Source organism: Nematolebias whitei, chromosome 15, assembly GCF_014905685.2.
Source record: "Nematolebias whitei isolate Nwh7 chromosome 15, NemWhi1, whole genome shotgun sequence".
Classification (NCBI taxonomy): Eukaryota; Metazoa; Chordata; class Actinopteri; order Cyprinodontiformes; family Rivulidae; genus Nematolebias; species Nematolebias whitei.
In genome coordinates, this window is record NC_056512.1 from 22734645 (window position 1) to 22755135 (window position 20491).

General features: G+C 40.0%; 1 protein-coding gene across 1 annotated transcript in view; it reads left to right on the forward strand.

Annotated features, from left to right (window-relative positions):
- Positions 1–13970, forward strand: part of LOC119421106 (glutamate receptor ionotropic, NMDA 2B) — an 89738-nt gene extending 75768 nt beyond the window's left edge. The window contains exon 13 of the mRNA XM_037688502.1: positions 10469–13970. Coding sequence (XP_037544430.1) covers positions 10469–12745 — 2277 coding nt within the window. The 3' untranslated portion in view covers positions 12746–13970. The remainder of the gene's footprint in view (positions 1–10468) is intronic.
- Positions 13971–20491: the final 6521 nt, after the last annotated feature.

A 20491-nucleotide genomic window follows, 5' to 3' on the forward strand; every position in this document is an offset into this window, starting at 1 on the left:
TTGGAAGTCTTTGTGGGCCGGCTAGGAGCTCTCGGGTTCACCGCTGAGTCTGGGGGTCTGGTTCTGGCCTGGTTCTGTGCAGCCAATCAGCCCCCGGGTTACATAGCACAATTTCTTAAAGAGCCATGTCCAGACATGATTTCTTTCTTGTGAATCTCTTGTTTGTAAAGTTTAATTATCTTAAAGTAACTTGTCCAGGTGACATGATTAAAATCTTACGTTTGAAAAGCCGGTTCAGCAGTCATGACTTCGCTTTGCAAAAATACTGTTCGTACAAAAATACTGTTGTGTACAACAGCCGGAGGCAATACAGTACAATATTGACTTCAGGGAAATGAAGTCCTTTTGAGTGGCGATTACTGTGTAGGCTTACTGAAAGAAAACTACAAAGTGGCGGCGCCTGTCCGAATTTATTTAGTAACTTTTTCCCAACCACGTGAGTACAGTAATATTACTGTAAAGTTGACAATCATGTGTCGTGTACTGTACTACATTGTACATTTTTTTTGTACAATCTTACTGTACGTTGACAAACCGTGATAGAACGAGTCCACGAAAGTCGAATCGCAAAGTAGCGAGGGACTACTGTAAAATGTTTTAAAATAATTTATATGTTTTGTCCATGCCCTCCACACAAATTTTGGCAAATTTCTGCAGCAATTGTTTTCTCAGAATCTGAGATAATTTTTACATGTTTTGAAGAGGTTAAGACAGTTATTCCAACCAAACACTCCAAAATATATTTTATAACAAAAATTATCTTTATTTTCAGGAATTTATCTAAGAACTGTTAAGATGTGTTATTTATTGTACACATTTTTTTTATTTATGTTGACCATATAAAAGGATTTGAAGTACAAAAACACAAGATTACCTTTAAATCAGACAGTGTGACACAAATCTCAAACTCATTTAAAGCAAAACAATACGAACAAAAATACACAAGCAGACATATTATGAACAACTCAGTCCACAACTGAAGCTCAAGCAGAGTCTCAACATATTCCTCAGGAAAGAACCAAGTTTTCAAACAATTTTTTTATTCTCAAACTTTAATATGTGAAATTCAACATATGAAAACAAGATTTTATATTTGATCAAAACAGACATGTTTGATTAGTCCACATTAGTTATACTGAAATTGAGATTTTAGTTTAAAGTACCATACTTGCTGCCATACATGTCGCACCGCTGTATAAGTCGCATCGGTACAAATATGTCTAATAAAGTAAAAACAGAACATAAATACGTCGCTTCACCGTATAAGTCGCATCTATCATGCCTCACCACTGATGCGCACCGCTGACCACCCAGAAACGTGAGCCTGTGTTGTGCCAAAAATCGACTGGCTGCCAAATGACAGCCGCGGGAGCATGCACGGGGAGGACTTTAACAAGAATTTAACCAGATTAATGCTTAAAAACAATTACTATATTTTTTGGCCTATAAGTCACGTTTTTTGCATATTTCACATGACCTGCAACTTATAGGCTGAAGCGACGTATTTATGGATTTTTTTGTCATATTTGGAAACCAATTTTTGGCTGAGATATGACCGTTTGAATTTATTCTGACTGAGAAAAAAATTTGTACAGTACCATTTTCAGCCACTAGATGACAGAAGAGCAGTAGTAGTAGTAGTAGTAAGGCATGCTGTTGTATCATGTAATAGGTAAACGTGGCTATAATGACAAATTCAAAAACGTTTGATACAAAAACAATTGGACTTTATTTATTATACTTTACTTTATACTTTATTGTTTTTGTCTTGAACTTTTTTTGAATTTACCATGTCCTGGATGACTGAGAATCTTCACCAGCTATTAATGACACAATCGACCCACCACAGTCTGCCCACCTTCGTTCTGCTTGCTGCTTGGAGCAAGTCAAACCAGCTGCACCGCCCTGGTGAAATGCAGCTAATTTGAACAATAAAGTGCATTTATTCAGTAAAAGTTCAACTGTGACACACCTTTACTATAATTTCGAGCAAACAAATAATTGTTTTTAAGTGTTAATCTTGTTAAATTATTGCTAAAGTCCTCCTGTGCATGCTCCTGTGGCCACCATTTGGCATCCCATCGATTTTTGGCACAACACCGGTCCACATTTCTGGGCTGTCAGCGGTGATGTGTAACAAACACGACGTGTCCGCGGTGACGCATAATAGATGCGATGTATAAGGCGAAGCAACGTATTTATGGATTTATCCACTTTTTTAGACATATTTGGACTGATGCGATTTATAGGGCGGTGCAACAAGTACGGCGGAAATTACAGTATTTGTTTGCTCCAAATTATAGCAAAAGTGTTTCTCAGTTTAACTTTTCCTTAATAAATGCACTTTGACGGTCAAATCATCTGCATTTCAAGAATCGATTTCCGGCTGCTAGAGCATGCAGAGGGTGGACTAGTTGTGCATTTCTTCAAAATTTAACATGATAACCACCTAAAAACAATTATTTGTTTGTTCGACATTATAGTAAAAGTGTGTCTCTGTTGAACTTTTCCTTAATAAATGCACTTTAATGGTCAAATCAGCTGAATTTCTCCTGGGCGGTGCGGCGAAATGCAGCTGATTTGACGTTTGCTCCAGGAGTTCCAGAGCGAGACAAAGGTGGCTTGTACGGCAAGCCAAGTGTCTCATTAATAGCCACTTTTACCTATTAATGAGACACTTGGCTTGCCAAATTAGTCAAGCACCCTCTAGTGGCTGAAAATGCTAGTATTCAATATTTTCCATGTCAGAATGAATGTAATTGTCAGATCTCAGCCAAAAATTGGGTTATAAATATGGGGGGGGGGGGGGGGGGGCTTATATTAGTCTCTTCAGTCTATAAGTCACAGGACTTGCAAATTTATGCAAAAAGGTGTGACTTATACGACGAAAAATACGGTAATGTTCTCGTTCAATCAAAGTGATTCATGTTCTTCAAATGACCAGGAGTTTTGAAATAAGTTTAAGTGACTTATAGATTCAGTCTACCTAAACGGTTTATCCATTTAACTAATCCAAATTAATGTAGATGAAACAAAAGGTTGGCACAATTTACCATTTTATTAAAGCTAAAATGATTTTGCCTGCTCAAAGAAAGACTCAAAGTAATTCAAGAAATTATCATGTCTATATTAATCAAATTATCTCAGAGGCTCACCCAACAAGGATGGTTTTAGTCAAGATAATGTAAAGTATGTTTAGAAAAATCATTTATGGTATTTCACTTAACTTCCATCCATCCATTATCTTTACTCGCTACATCCTTTTGGGGTCTCAGGGATCACTGGTGTCCATATTCAGCAGTCACTGTGTGAGAGGCGGCGGACACCCTGGACAGGTCTCCAGTCCATCACTGGGACACATAGAGACAAACGAGACAACCCACGCATGCACGGAGAGAACATGCAAACTAGACAGGTCCTCAGCTGGGGTTTGAACTTGCATCCTCGCTAAGAGGCAGCAGCTCTACCATCTGAGCCACCGTGCTGCCTTCATTTAACGTCTGGCTTTAAATTGGCCCTTTCTCTTCAACGTTTAAGGTGAAACAAATTGTTAAATGTTAATGTGCATCCTCCTGAAAACAAAACCAAAATATTCACAAAGAAAACTTTTTGATGAATCTTCTTCAGACTGGTTCTAAATGTTCTTTTTTCCATGCGTTACCGACTGATTTTGCTCAGTAATACTCATTTATTCATTCTAATATTACCTGGATGACTTCTACTGTACCTTTACAGGCTTTTATAACAGAGGTGCTAAAAGAAATCCCGCTTAAACCCGGCCTCCCTCTGCCAAAGATTATAGAGATAAATGAGCTCTTTTTTTGTTTTGACTCTCAGGCCTTTCTCATGCCCATGAGGTAAACATTTACAAAATACTGAGCTAAAATCAATATTTCACTCAACGACAGCGACAAAAAAAAGGTAACCACAGAACCGGTGAGGGTGGATTACTGAGGTCCCGAGAGACCAAAGTCACCTCCAGGTGTTTGATTTGCATTCCAATTGTTTTGACATGGCTATGGTGTAATTCAGTGCCTCTGAAGGTGAGCGGCTGCAGGCTAAAAGCACGTGGCTAATATACAGCAGAAGAGCCACACGTCGCTGCTCTCTGCTTCCATTGATGTGCTGTTCATTGCATTGGGGGGCATGAAAAAACCTCCTCTCTTTGCTTTATTGTTGTATTTGAGGACTCATTTGTGGTTAATTTGAATTATGTTAATGTCAGGTTGGTTCTGGCTGTTTGCGCGCGATGGCGTCTCTTCATACTCGTTCCTAAAATGTCAGCTGACTTCTCATTTCCAAAGACAAGCTGCTTGGCCTTGTTCTCCATTACTGCGTTATATCTGTCATTTGTGTGGGGCTCTGGAACACGGGCTAATTAAGCTTTGTGCGGCATTCAGCGATCGGCCTCATTTACCGAAATTACGTCTGTCTTTGCTGCAGTGTGACAGGATGAATGGGCGCTATGTGTCCACAAACACAGCCAGATGATTCAGTATGATAAAATGTTCTGGGGAAATGCTCGTCCAAAGAGGTCATTTGCATGTGCAGGGGGGAATGTGAAACATCAGCAGCGAAAATGTTTCCACTGTACGTTGTCCGTATGCACGCTAACCCTCGCCTTTTGCTCCACTATTTTGTCCTGCTAAGCTACTCAGACCAATTTAGCTTTTTAATTTTTTTTATAGCATAATCCAATAAAGCTTATTGTTATTGCTGCAATTAACATTTAAGCCCTGTAGCATAAAAAATGACATCTGTCACGGTTGGTGTAACTCATGCAGCCTCATTCGGGGCTCCACGGCTGTTTAGCGTTCCCTCCCTCTGTGGTTTCCATGAGCATCTCTCCCCCGACTACCTGTTCATCCAGGTCCCACCTGAAACATATAATGACCTCAGAACTGTAACTACTGGAAGGTGTAATCATCTGTACATTAGTTTCATTTAGCACCATCACCATACGCCACATTTGGGTGTTTTTGAATTCGGAGCTGTTGCGCATCAACTTGGTGCTCAGGTTGAGAGCAGACAATTTACTGGTATCGCCTAAAACCTATTTTCCCCGTTATTTGTGCACTTTCATCTAAAAACAACAATCTTTATCTTGTTTTTAAAATGTAGTATTTCACTTAGTGCAACATTTGTAAAAGGGAAAGCATGCTAAGTGGAGGTAGACTAATTGATTGATCAGCTGATTATTCAAGCTAAAGGGGTCTGCAACCTGCGGCTCTGGTCCCTAACGTCCCTCTGCAGTGGCTCTTTAAAGCTTTGACCAAGGCAAACATGAAATAAAATTAGTCTCATTCCCACAATATAAAAGGCTAGTCTTACCGTTTTTACTCGTCTATTCTTTTGCAAAATAGGAATGATATTACTAACACAAGCCTGTTGATCTTATTTGTTGTTTTTAACCACTTGGTTGATCGTATACCCAGCCTTAGAGTGTGGTCTTTCTCACAAACCCACCAGAAATGGTTTGGAAAATTAAAAACAGTATGCTAAGAAGGAATACGGTGAGCCAATTTGATAATGATAGGAATGAGGGATTACAGTATTACTTTTTATCTGAAATTCATGATGTTATAATTACTTATCCAACAAACGGGCATACTTTTTTATACTCACTTTAACTATACAGTTCAATGGTTGACATAAGGAAATGTTCCAGGACAACCGCTTGACAGAATCTGCTTGTCCACCAAAATGTTTGGTTGTCTGCAATAACAAAGGTAAAAAAAAAACATTAAAAAAATAAAAGTAATTTAATAAGTATATTGCACTTTGAGTGTCTTGGTTGCGTAGAAAGGTGCTGTATAAGTACAGTCATTTGCCTTTATACAAAATTTATTTTATGCAAATGTTCTCAGTCAGTCTTTTTGTGGATTGCTTGGAATATCCAGTCTACCATAGGCATCGCATCAATTATATCTGAAAGGGACTTGTCTCCCTCACATTTAACACACATTTGCCATGAAATATTAGTTTACCCAGCGCTGAATTGAATTGAATTGAAATTAATTGTTTCTATTTCTTCATGAACAAATCCATTCCACTTGATTAATATAAGAATACTCAAACCACTAAAAGTCCACTCCGGGTTTTCCTGGTTACCTACAACAACTCACCAGGCAGTGTTTCCTCAGGTCACTTGGCTTGTCAGGGCTGTCACTGCCCGACCTGTTACAGAAGCACGATCCGTAGTGTCAGCTCATTTGTGCATGCGCTAAAAAGAATACTTCCATGTCGCACGGATCACCGTTGATTATGAATAGGAACTGTCTTAATTTACTTAGAAAAGTACGTGCTCTATCCCCGCCGATCTTCATGTGGCTAATTTACTCCGCTTGTATTTCAGTTAAAATCATTGACATAATTACGTCATTAGTTAAGATGATATGCAACACATTGGGCTGAATGAGAAAACCCTGCAAGATGCAGAATTAATTATTTCCATGGTGAAACAGCGCCGCTCAGTGATGAAGCTGCGTACCATTTTAACCATGACGTAAATATGTCAGTGATTTTAACGGAAATACGAGTGGCGTAAATTAACAACATGAAAATCGGCGGCAATAGAGCACATACTTTTCTAAGTAAAGTAAGACAGTTCTTATTCATAAACGGAATTATAACATTGTATAGAAAAATTAATCCATTTATAGAAAGATATATTTTAATTAATATTAATAAATATGGTATGTTTCATAAATATATTTTATTAATATCAAGTAATTATTTCCAGTACATTTTCCTTAATCTAGCATATTCAACGGTGATCCGTGCAACCCAGAAGTATTCCTTTTAGCGCATGCGCAAATGAGCTACACTATGGATCGTGCTTCCGTAACAGCTTCTGTTTTTGTTTGTTTGTTTTTTTGGTGGACGGGGTGTGAGGAGGAGGGGGAGACACCTCTGTGTTGAGGACTAGCTTAGCATTGCGTTAGTGTGGTGGTGTGGGGAGGTTAGGATGCGTGAGTGAAGTGGAGCGTGCTCTATTCACACAAGGAGAGCTGTTGGTCAGGTTATTTCTTGTTGTGCCGTGCTCTCTAAAATAGTTATTGAATCAAGTGTTCACTTGTGTAGGTAAATGTTGACGTTTAACAACCCATTAAAATTTACCAGAATGCAGGAAATGACATCTACTTCATTCAAAAATTTCTGGGGTACATGAACTTAGTAAAAGTACACAGTATACTGTTCTCTAATGAAGCGCTGAAGTCAACCCCTGAGTATGTACAGTACCTTGTAGAGAACAGTATTGAAATTTTGGTGGCAGCTCGGTACACTACATTACAAACTGCAGTGAACTGGTCACACGTGAACATAGACGTTAAATAATTCTTTACATGTCCTTAAAAGTGGGATGTCCTCCTTGGAAAATGCTCCAGGAAACACTGATTGGTGCTCTCACCTGCAGTCTGTCTCTAAGTTGGGATCACTTTGATCACCCACTGTGTGACAGACAGCACGACCCGCCCTGCTCTGCTCTGATTGGGTCAAACTGTGGCTCTGGTTCTGTTTACTTGTTGAAAGCAGCGTCAGTTTAATCCATGTATTATTAGATGATGATTAAATATCAGTAACTAATAAAATTTATTATAAATTTCTACTTTTCCAATGTCGCCCCAGCTGGCAAACTCAAAATGGCCCACGGGCCACCATTCGATAATCACAGTTGCAGCACATTTTGTGTTTCTGGACACATTTTATTGTGTATTGTTAAAAGTAGTCTTTGACATTGTTGCAGTGTTGTGGCACTTTGCACCATGCTCCTCACTCAGTACATTTATTTGCATTGTGCATATTTTTCATATCAGAAGCACTTTTTTAAACACATGGACAAAAAGGTGATCAGAGCTTTTAGAAAACTTTTTTAAAAAACAGTAATGCGTGCACCAGAAAAACCTGTAAGTAGTAAGTTCGTCAAGGTGTAGTTCCGATGCTTTAAAAAGGGGTTCTGTGGGACGCTGATGGACAATTAACATATTCCTTGTTGAAGATAATTTTTGAACTGCCTAAGTTTGAAGAAATGCAGTACTTTGATTCTGACAAGCTGACAGCTGCAGTGCTTCTACTGCTGCCACGAGCACTTAACAAGGATTCTGCCATAATGTGTGTCATGTAAAAACTGACAGCAGTGCAAATGATCTGAAAATAGAGTTTGCATAATCTGGATTATTTTATTTTTTTTATATGACAAAAGTCTGCTTTAGTCTTGGCCACATTTATTTTATTTATTATTATTAACCTTTTTTAACCAGGCAAATCCCATTGAGATCACAGCTCTCTTTTGTAAGGGAGGCCTGGGCCTGAAGGCAGACTAACATATATGTTTTTTTTCTGTGGGAGGAAACCCACGCAAGCACATGCAAACATGCAAACTCCACACAGAAAGACCCCAGGTCCAACTGGGGATTGAACCCAGAACCTTCTTGCTGTGAGGCAACATGTCAGTCTGGTGCATTAAATTGTTTCTCCAAACTGAGATTGTTAAAAGAGCTATCTACAACAGGTAAGATATTTATGGTTTATAATCTCTTTATTAGACATTAGAGGTTATAAAAGGCCAGTCTGTGATCTGAAGGTCGCCAGTTCAACCCTCCGGACCAACAACATCAAATGCTGGTGGGAAAGCATCAACACCTGTCTCCACCCTCATTTGCCTCACTCTGGGCTTTTGAGCAAGGCCCTTAACCCCCACCATCTGCTCCCCCAGCCGCCCTAGACAGCAGCTCTCTGCTCCACACAGAGGGCTGTGGTAGCTCGGTGGTCTGTGGTTGCATCTGGAAGGGCATCCAGCATAAAATCAATTGCCAAGTCTTGATGCGAGTTAGTTCACTGTGGCGACCCCTGAAGAAGGGAGCAGATGGAAGGAGACAAATAAAACTCTATAAAATCCACTTTCAAATTATCTGAGCAGTTCCATCATTTTTAAGTCTCAGAGTTTTATGTATGCGATTGATTATATAAGAAAAGATTCTTTTAGAAATAAAATATGGACCACTTTATATCAAGAACACAATTTCTGACAAGTTTTTAAATCAAATATAGCACATACAGGGGAGTTCATACACCTAAAAGATGCATTAAAGGTCGTTAGTGTTGCCATTACAGATCCTACTCTAAGCATAGCCCCAAATTTATTCAGTTACAGGTTTTTGTGTGGTTGGTTGTTTTGTTTTCGATACATTGGCTTATAACAATTGATCACCTGCACTGATTTCTAATGATTGCAGTCAGACAATGAAAAACTTTAATAAGTCTACCTCTAGTCCTAAATAAAAGGTAAATGATTTTGAAAACTAAAGTAATTGTTATAAATGTCCTAGGAGGGAGGATAGGACAGGTTTAGTAGTGAATGAGGTGTTATCAGCGTTGAATAAATTAAATGATGGCAAATCATGTAAAAGACAGATGACGCAGATTAGACAGAGAAGAGCCAGATAAACAATGATGGATGGTTCTAGATGGGAAAAATATTGAAATATCATCAAGCTAAGGTTATGGGTTTGTCCTACATCACACGATTCCTTCTTGAATATCTATATTTTTATGTTTCCCTCTCTTGTTTCAACACTTTGACTGTGCAATAACAGACTGTGGAGCTAAAAGTGACAATAACATTATCTATAAAATAAAAGGGATAAAACCTTCGTGCTACTATGAAACAGGGTAATTAATTAAGAGAACGAGTGTCCAGGGAAAGGTTCAAATAGTCATGTCAGTGTATAAAAGAAGAAGGTAGTAAAGAGTTATACTCAACTGGAAGAGAAAACCCAACAGACCCCCGCATGACCTTTGACCTGTTGTGTTCACATAGCATGATTTAGTTTCTACCGCCATCTACAAACGCCCTGAAAAACTGAGTAAAATCCATTTTTAGGAACGGATCTGATCCTTCAGGGGGCTCATCTGTCATGCTTGGTTCACTCTGCTGAACATCCATTTTTATCTGAATATCGTATCATACATCACTGAATGTAAATGAAGCAGTTTATCACTCTGTCACTGGCGTCTCCTTGGCATGGTCGCTTCTTTATGGTGAGATCCGTGTTGTGGCCAGTGGCGCTGAGGGCTCGTGAAACTGAGGATTTTAATAACTGCCAGAGGAAGCTGTTCAGCTGAATTCTAATCACATTGATTGAAGGTATTGACGAGTGGATCTGAGGGGGGTTTTACAGCCACTGTGGCTGTATAAATCTACACGAGTCTCTAAATGTTCACACTGTTTGCTCTCTTGTACTCTGTACTCTGCACTCACACAATATTCAATATACAGTATCATTATGTTCAAGTCTAACTAGATTTGTTTTCCCTTTACAAAAGCTGCTTTAACTTTCTAATATATGGTTTAAATTGATTAATAAACCAAAGTTACCTATAACATCATATATGCAATACTTATGAAACAAATATTTCATAATGTTCCTTCATTAATACTGCTCCATACCTGTTTTGTGCCACACAGGGGATATACAGCTGCATTCATGGGGTGCAGATCGAAGAGAAGAGCAGCTCTGCATTGAATTCCCCATCAGCCACCATGAACAACACCCATTCCAACATAATGCGCCTCTTACGCACCGCCAAGAACATGGCCTCCCTGTCGGGGGTGAACGGCTCACCTCACAGCGCTCTGGACTTCATTCGCCGAGAATCTTCTGTTTACGATATCTCCGAGCACCGTCGCAGCTTGGCAGGCCACTCAGACTGCAAACCTCCATACATGCCAGAGGATAACATGTTCAGCGACTACATCAGTGAGGTGGAAAGGACGTTCGGCAACATTCATATGAAGGACAGTAATCTGTACCAGGACCACTACCTACACCACCACGGCTCAACCCTAGGACTCAGTGGGCCTCCTCCCAACAGGCCCCACAGTTTGGGCAGTGGTAGTTCCCTGGAGGGGGGCATGTTTGATTGTGACAGCCTTGGTGGCGGAGTTGCGCCAATCTTTACCACCCAACCCTGCTCAGCACTGACGCACAGGAACATGAGCAAGTTTGACCTGTTGTCCGGACAGACGCCTCCTTCGGGCCAAAGCTTCAAGGGAGGTCTCCCAGACTTATACGGGAAGTTTTCCTTCAAGGGAGGAAGCTCCACCTACATCCCTGGACAAAGTTACTGTGCAGGAAGAGGAGAGGAAGATGGGAACATACGTTCAGATGTCTCAGATATTTCCACACACACGGTAACCTATGGAAACCTGGAGGGTAATGCCAAGAAGCGCAAACAGTATCGAGACAGCTTGAAAAAGAGGCCAGCCTCTGCAAAGTCCAGACGGGAGCTGGACGAGATTGAGCTGGGCTACAGGAGAAAACCCTACCACATCAGCCACCACCACTACCACAGCCAACGCTCTGCCTCCCCACCTCTTCTACCCTCTGAACGCAAGAGAGGCGGTGGAGGGGGTGGAGGAGGAAACAATAACGGGAACTCGTATCTTTTCAGAGAAAAGGAGAGTGTTAGGGACTTTTATTTGGACCAGTTTCGGCCTAAAGAGGGCGTCCCTCAGTGGGAACATGTGGACTTGACAGAAGGTCCAGTAGGCAGAGATGGGGCAGTATCTACCTGCACCTCCTTGGTACCTGTGGATGACTTTCTTAAGAGTAAGCCCAAGAAGTCTGATTCAAAGAGTGGGGGAGGATCTGGGCTGGCAGGGGGAGAGTGGGAGTGCAGAAACTGTCGGGCTAGTGTGGTAGGTGGGGGCAAACAGATGTCCATTCATGGAGGTGGTGGCTATGCTGGTGGTATGAGCTGTGGGTCCTCAGGAGGTGGAGGGAACAGCCGGCCCAGCTCCGCAACCTGCATGCGCTGCGATGGGTGTAAAAAGACAGGAAATTTGTACGATATCAGTGAGGACAACAACCACTCCTTGGAACATATGGGGGGAGGGAATGGAGGAGTGGTAGGTGGAATTGCCCCAGGCCCCCAAACTCAATCTCAGGTCCAGCAGAGGAGAAAGAGCGGAGGATTGGGGAAGCAGCTGAGGCGGCAGCATTCATATGACACATTTGTTGACCTTCAAAAAGAGGAATCAGGGATGGGAAGTTTGATGGGAGGTTTGGGAGGAGGTGGAGGGATGAGTGGTCCTGGTTTGGGAGGAATGCTGCCCCCACCAAGGAGTATTAGCTTGAAGGAGAAAGAACGCTACATGGAAGGTAACAGCCCCTTTGCACACATATTTGAGCGCCATGGGGGCTCAGAGAGGGAAAGAGAACGGGACAGAGACCCGTTGTTTTATGGAGGTGAGAGCCAGAAAGGACCTGGCTCACCATTTGGTCTGTTCAGAGGTGGTGAGGGCCTCCATCGCCGCTCCATCGGAGAACGAGACATGAGAGACAGATCTTTGATGGAAGGAGGAGGTGGGGCAGCATTCTCTTTATCCAAATCTCTTTACCCTGACAGGGTAAACCACAACCCCTTTATTCCCACCTTTGGTGATGACCAGTGTTTGATGCATGGAGCCAAACAATATTACATGACAAAACAACAGCAGCAGCAACAAATTGCCACAAACAGCCGAAGTGACTTCAGGAGTCAGATGAGTGCGGGATCATATCTGCCAGCGTCTGCCACAGCCGGGGTGATGTCCAGTGTGTCCCCCCGGTTCTCGAAAGAACTCAGTCTTGGTGGAATGAACCATCATGGCTCAATGCTAGGGGTTGGCCCCCCACGTCCCTTCAATGGAAGCAATGGCCATGTGTATGAAAAACTCTCCAGTATCGAGTCTGACGTGTAAAACACAAACTGGAAGGAGGAGGACAGCAATAGGAGATCAGGGCTAATTCTTTAAACACTGCAGACACAAAACAGCCCAAGTCCATGTGGAGACAGAAAGATGTGTGGGGGGCAAATACTTGAAGGTTGTGTTTATTAATTAGAATGAGGGAAATTGGTGAAAAATATCAGGACATCTTGAGGAGGTTTGGGAATGCTAACCTTCTCTGATAAAATGGCCAAAGCTACTCTGCATCATACAGTCAATAAACATTCCCCTCAACATTCCAGATAATAAGTCCCATCATGTCCTTCACCAGTGAGTTACAAGTCACTGTACTTGGTTGGCATGTTAATGATGCAACACCTCGTCTTAGTTTGCTGCCGTCCGTGTGGCGCGAGGGGATGGCGGTGGAAGGCTCCCGCGGAGCGCATGTGAGGAAGTACAGCAAGAGTGGAGACGGGAGCGAACTGTCCATCTGCCCCTGTGTTTCTGCAGAAAGTAGACGTTTTCACATTTGCCTGAGCCACAACACAGCCGAGCCTGTGCATCACTCTTCCCCCGTCCTCTTCTTCTCAGCCCCCACTCCTCCTCCTCCTCATTCCTGACACCTAAAGAGCTGTTTGTTATGAGAAATACAATCATGAATGATAATAAGATATTCTAATAGAAAAACAGGGTATAAGAACAACAATAACATGAATAACAAAGACATTTACACTGATTATGGTACTACTGTTTATGGCATCAGTAAGTTTTTTCTTGTTTCATATTCTGTTGGTATAATATTTGACTACTTTTTAAGTATCTGTAGTTGTATACTTGTCGATGGCAGCAGGACAGTTGTTTTTGTTGTTATCCTACAGGCCAGAAAGACTGAGTCTGTTTTTCCGTTCAACATATTACTCCATACTCGTTCATTTATTTGCTTCTTTTTGAAACGCTGGATCTTAAAGACACACTCGAAGCTGAGAAATGTTTAAAGACATTCGAAACCAAGCGCACACGTACGTATTTAAACACACACAGTTTTTTTTTTTTGTCAGTCTGAACTTGTGTTACTGTGAACAACAGAAGCTGAAGCTGCTGAAAGGAAGGACGTGCCTTAGTGGTCTCCAGTGGAAGTGTCCTCCAGTTCACAAGCGGCGGCAAGAGGATGGACACGCCGCTCCGTGTTCTTCTCACAATTGAGCCAAAACCGCAGTAGAAATCAACAGCGGGCTGCTGCTACTGCTGGTTTCAATATAAGACGCTGTTTAGGATCGTTTATATCTTCGTGAAAAATATTTAATACGTCAGGTATGGGGAGTGTTTTCTGAACCAAGTGTATTCAGGATGTCCCACTGTTAATAACAGGACTGATGGAAGCCTTCTCCCTCACTTTACACAAGAACACACATCATGCACTTCCTTTACTCAGCCTCTCTTTAGTTTTCTATTGAACATATTCATTTGGATTCCCATAAGCAGCCTGGGAGGCTCTTACAGAAAGTTTTGTTTTGACATTGTGTAAGGTTAATTTTATGCACTGTCACTTATGTCGGAGAAATGCTCGATAAACCATGAAGGCGAAGCGTTGCTATACGAACACAGTGAAAAGCTGAGCTATGGAGGCTTCTTAAACACAGGTAGAGGCTGCAGGAATGTGGTTATCTTGTAAAAGTTTTTAATATTATTATTATTATTGTTATTACTTGGACTGTTGTATATAGTCTGTTTAACTGAAGAGGCCTCATTTATTGCACAGGACCTTTTACTCATGTAGGTTCAGGCACTCAGTAGACATGCCTTATCGTCTCATCACCCCTGACCCGTCCCTCAAGCTGTCTGATGATGACTCGTCATGAACAGACTTACAGAGGCCTCTATTAGCGATTTGAAGGTTTCACCTTTGATTAGTTGGTTTTACAAGTTCAAGGGCTGAAGGAGATTGTGCTGGAGTGCTGGCCACAGAATAGACCTGTCAGAATGTGGAAAAGGATGTTTGTCTTTGCTGATTATACCCCGAAACAAACTCAACCCTGCTGAAAGTTGGTATGTCTGTGCTCATGGACACAAGGTATTTGCTCTTCAATAGGCATGGGCCGGTTTCTTACTAAAAGGAAAGGATACCATGATTTAAAATCTACAAAGGAAATCCAGTTATTACCCGTCTATGATTTAGACTCTTTCTAATGAAATGTCAGGGACAGCAGAAGGTTTTCTCACTTGTCTCACTTTTTGCAGCAACAAATAAACAGCTGTTATGACTTGGCAACTGAAGCAGCAGCACCCAGTTAGGACACATCTTGGATTCATAGGTTCAAGTTCAAGAATCTTTATTATTCCCAAGGGGCAATTTGTTTCACAGTCAGTAGGCACATAAAACATTCATACTAGACAAGACATTGAGACATTAAAATAACAGAACAGAAATCATCACTGTTCGTTGAGAAGCCTGATCTCTACAGGGATGAATGAGTTTTTCAGTCTGTTCGTTCTACATCTGGGCAGAGGATGCCTGCGTCCAGATGGAAGCAACCTGAACTCACCATGGAGAGGATGATCAGGATCTGCCAGAATCAGCTTGGTTAGAATTAAAGAAATTACATTAGAAAGAAATTACAAACAATATCCTACCTGTTGTTGTAGATAGCTCTTTGAACAACCTCAGTTTAAAAAAATATAATTTAATTCTTGGCGAGCTAGTCCAAGCAAGGTCAAAGTGGAATGCTGACGCCGTTTAATCTTTAAATTTGGTAACAATTTGTGCAAATACTTTTTATAAACCTTTAAGCATCTTTAATTAATTAATATTAGGATATTAATGCCAGAAGCTGCACCAGAAATGCTGAAGTTAGCTGATGTTGATTATTTCATTTCCCAATAAACTCAAAAATATGTGTAAATAATGTAATGTGAAGCTGAAGATGTTGTAAACGTTTATAACAAAAGTTTTGCATAAACTGCAAATGAAATAAATGACACTAGAGGTTTTTTTGTTTTGTTTTGTTTTTTTAAGACGGCAACAATTTAATTTGAGCTTGCCACAGCTTGGACTAGTTCATCAATCTGGTCAAAATTATAAACTGCTTCTCTAAACGTAACTTTCCAAAGAGGTATCTACAACAGGTAAGATATTATTTATTTATAACCATTCGTCAAAACCCAGTTTATAAACAAAGTTTGATTTATTGCTTTAGAGTAATGCTGTTTTAAAATGTTTACCACAAGCTACAAGAATTAGCACATGTAGCGGTGAAAAAAAGAGCTCACTGAAGAGGCTAATAATCTGGCTAATTTAATTGCTTACATCAAATTATCAGACTGCCCAAGTTATTTTACAAAGAGCAGAATGACTGATAAAACCAACAATTTATCAAAGTACTTTTACTTTTGTCATACAACCAAATTTATCTGATATTAATTCAGAAATTTTGTTTAGATTTTCTATTGTTGTGTACACATATTTCAAAAATGAACTTCTTTGTAAATGTGCCGGCATCAAAATAAATGCTCATTAATAAAATATATAAATATTATTACTATTACAGTTACAAATGAAATCATGGTGTTTTTGCTTCAGGTTATCCTGTCAGAATCGTTCACCGGCCCGTGCTTATTTTAGTGAAAATCTGCTGTTTTCCACTATTTATGAATTCAACAGTCTGCTCTCCTGAGCTCCACAGATAACGCTGTCAGAACGAGAATGATGGAGTTAGCCTTAAATCAGAGTCATCCACCCTCCCACACACGCCCATCACATTCCTAATAAATACCCTGAGATCTCTGGAATTTTTATACAAACACGTGGAAAGTTCAGGTGAAACGTTGTGATCGAGGCATCTGAAGAAAGAAACTACCGGAAACGGGAGGCTGCGACCTGAAGAAAAAACAACATCGACTGGCGTGGGCATCAATCTGTGTCAGCATTACTATGTTCAATCTTTTATCTTGTAAATAATCTATTTAAACAACTCTTTTCACTTTGTACAGTAAACAGACAGACAAGGATGTAACTTTCAATATGTTTTGCAATTTAAGAAACACACAAAACGACGACAAAAAACTTGTAAAAACCGAAAAACACAGAAAAATATGCAAACTATAGTTAATTACTAAGTATTACTAATCACAAGTAACTGAACCTCTTTTTCTTTCAAGCTCATGTTTACTTAATTATAACGGTTTTACCAACCAGTATACAAGATTATGTTAAGACTTATGCTTTTTTTCCCCCTTAATTTCGCTAAATTGTTGGGAATTAAGGAGAATTTGCTGTAGGTGTAGACGTTTAGTGGTTAATCGGGGGAAAAGTTTAGTTTTACGAGTCTTTGTTAAGTTCCCCTTGAATTGTGTTAGATCCTCTCTTTATAAAATAAGCTATTCTCCACACGTTTTTGAGATCGATTCACTTATCTACACATTTATGTGATACAATATTACATGTATACAGAGGTGATATTTGCATATAGAGGCAGTATATTGTGATCCTTCATTTTTAAGCAGCTGTTCTTGTTTAAAACTTTGGAGGCGTTTGTGTTTCATGTTGCCCTTTATTTTTTTTATTTTTTGGGGGGGTGGGGGCTTGGACTCCAACGGTAATTGCACACAGAATTTAGAGCCATCATCGGCCCGGCCTATCCTGCTCCTCTACGTTTGGGGATAGACGTCACTGTGTTAAAAGGACGATATTTAAATATGTAGACATATGTGTTGTTGCTGATTCAGCACAAAGAAACCAAGGTGGAGTGGTGCTTCATCTCGAGCGTGAGGCTGAAATGCATTTGTGCAACCCCTTATAAGAAGATGAGACATTTGTTCTGTCGCGTCTCCTTCTGAGCAGGGTTCTTGCTACAAAAGGAAGTAAATCGTTGCTTTATTTAAACTCACATGCTGCACTGCTAAACTGTTATTTGACAGCTGAAAACCTCTAAACGCTTTAGATTCTCGCCCATTCGTCCTCACTCCTGTGCGTTTCGTAGAAAACATGCGTTTGTTGTGCACATATGCAGCGTCGGCCCTCATGGAGTCAGAAATGATTTCTTTGCCCGCCCTTTTATTTATTTATTTATTTATTTTTTTGGTGCTGCACTAATTCCAATAAGTCTCTGTAATCTTCTCCTCCGCCCTGAGAGAAGAAATCCATCTCGCCTCTGTTTTTCCTCCTGAACTGCTTTCATGTCCACGGGGTTGATTGAAAAGAGACAAATGTATCGGCGTGCACATAAACTCCGCTCGGTTTCCATTTTCTTCCGACAAAATGATTAAGCTAATTTGCAATAAACGGCACAGCCAAACATATGACGTTCACATCGTGCTCTAAATATATCAGTTCCTCTCTTTTCTAATATTCACTGGATGACGAGCTACGGCTGGGTTTGTCCTCTGGCCTGTGAAATTGAGGTGCGCCTGACACGGTTTCAAACATCAGGCCTTCACCCCTGCAGCTGCTCTGCAGCTACGCTCAGGTCGGACAGCGAAGCAGATTAAACGGAGGGACGTCAGGAGTCTTTAGTTCGCTCAAAGCCAAATTGGTCCCGCTCTCCTCTTCCTGCCACAACGTATTTGTTCATGCAGGGCGAAGCACTGTGTCCCCTTTTTATAGAACACACCTAAACAAGCGCGTGGGCAAAAACCAGATTGAAAAAGTTGAAAATATTCACATTTTTTTATTTTTATTGTTACGTTTCTGTCAGCAATATTGACACCTATCTGACATCACATGACCAGCTGCAGGGATAAACGATTAAACGGACTTGTTAAAATGTGCTTTTGTGATAAAAAAGTGTTTTAAAAGCTTCACTTCTTTGATGTTTTTTGACTGGGCTCACGTTTACCCAACGAGTGGTTTTTATCTCATGCAGACAGGAAGATCTAAACTGTGATATTATAAAACTCGAGCTTTATGTCATTTGTTCCCTCGCAGTTGTTTTATCTACAGAGCTATGTCTTTGTGTGCGTTTTCTCCATTAATACTGCTTCATATTGATGCACTCTAACTTTTCTATGAAACCATGTACAGTTTTGTTTGTTAGGTTTCCATTGTGGTGCATAAGGGGTTGCTACTAAATGTATTTCACACGGTGGACATTTGCTCTGAAGCTACATAACCTGATTAAATTAACTGTGGTTGATTAAAAACAATGTAACATAGAGCTATTCTCACTTGTATACATCATCATATACAGAATATTATTCTTGGCCATTGTTTCTCTTTTCTCGTGGCCCTTTGCTTTTGAAACGATGCCACCGTTTTTACACCAGGCAAATAGAAAAATCACACAAAAACAATAATTGTACAGGTTGTGTATATACTGGATACAGGGGGGAATATTCCGTTTTTGTATGAACATGATCTCAAGTAATCTCAGTAACAAATTTAACCATGTCATCACAAAATTGCAAAAAATAAAAAATAAATCAAAAAAACATCATTAAGGTACTTCTAATAAGGATAATGTTGATATCTACCATTATAAGTGCTGAAATAAAACTATTCTTTCTCTTTGTACATGATGAACAAAATGACGTGTTGAGTATTATTAATAAAAAGTATAAGTTTCACACCTGTGGCAACGAGTCTTATTACGCTCTTTTGAGTTTTAGACATTTAAGATCCTGTCTATTCTAGATCATTGTTAAATGTATTCATTTATTTAGTTTTGTTATCTGGAACATTTTAGTCCAAATGACAAAAACACTGAAACAGCCGTGTTGCACCTTTAGGTGTGTCAACATTAAGAACATTTTAAAATACAGAGAAGTTACTTTTTTTTTTGACAAAATGTGTGTATTCCTCGTTCATCGTTTCATCACATAATAAAGTTTAAGAACTGTAATTTACTAAAACAACAACAAAAAAAACTAAATTAAAGGAAAATTAGTACATTTTGATTTACAAAGTGGAATCACATTAAATTTTTACTTTAGACACGTTTACAGTGGTGCTTGAAAGTTTGTGAGCCCTTTATTATTTTCTATATTTCTGCATAAATATGATCTAAAACATCATCAGATTTTCACACAAGTCCTAAAAGTAGATAAAGAGAACCCAGGTAAACAAGTTATATAAATATATTATACCTGGTCATTTCTTTATTGGGGAAATTATCCAATATTGCTTATTTGTGAGTGGCAAAAGTATGTGAGCCTTTGTTTTCAGTACCTGGTGTGACCCTCCATGTGCAGCAATAACTGCAGCTAAATGTTTCCAGTAACTGTTGATCAGTCCTGTACATGGCTTGAAGGAGTTTTAGCCCATTCCTCCGTACAGAACAGCTTCAGCTCTGGGATGTTGGTGGTTTCCTCACATTAACTGCTGTTTCAGGTCCTTCCACAACATTTTGATTAGATTAAGATCAGGACTTTGACTTGGCCATTCCAAAACATGAACTTTATTCTTCTTTAATCATTCTTTGGTAGAACGACTTGTGTGCTTAGAGTCATTGTCTTGCTGCATGACCCACCTTCTCTTGAGATTGAGTTCACGGACAGATGTCCTGACATGTTCCTTTAAAATTTCCTGATATAATTCAGAATTCATTGTTCCATCAGTGATGACAAGCCGTCCTGGTCCAGATGCAGCAAAACAGACCCAAACCATGATACTACCACCACCATGTTTCACAGATGGGATCAGGTTCTTATGCAGGAATGCAGTATTTTCCATTCTACAAACATAACACTTTTCATTTAAACCAAAAAGTTCTACTTTGGTCTCATCCGTCCACAAAACATTCTTCCAACAGTCTTCTGGCTTGTCCACTTGATCTTTTAGCAAACTGC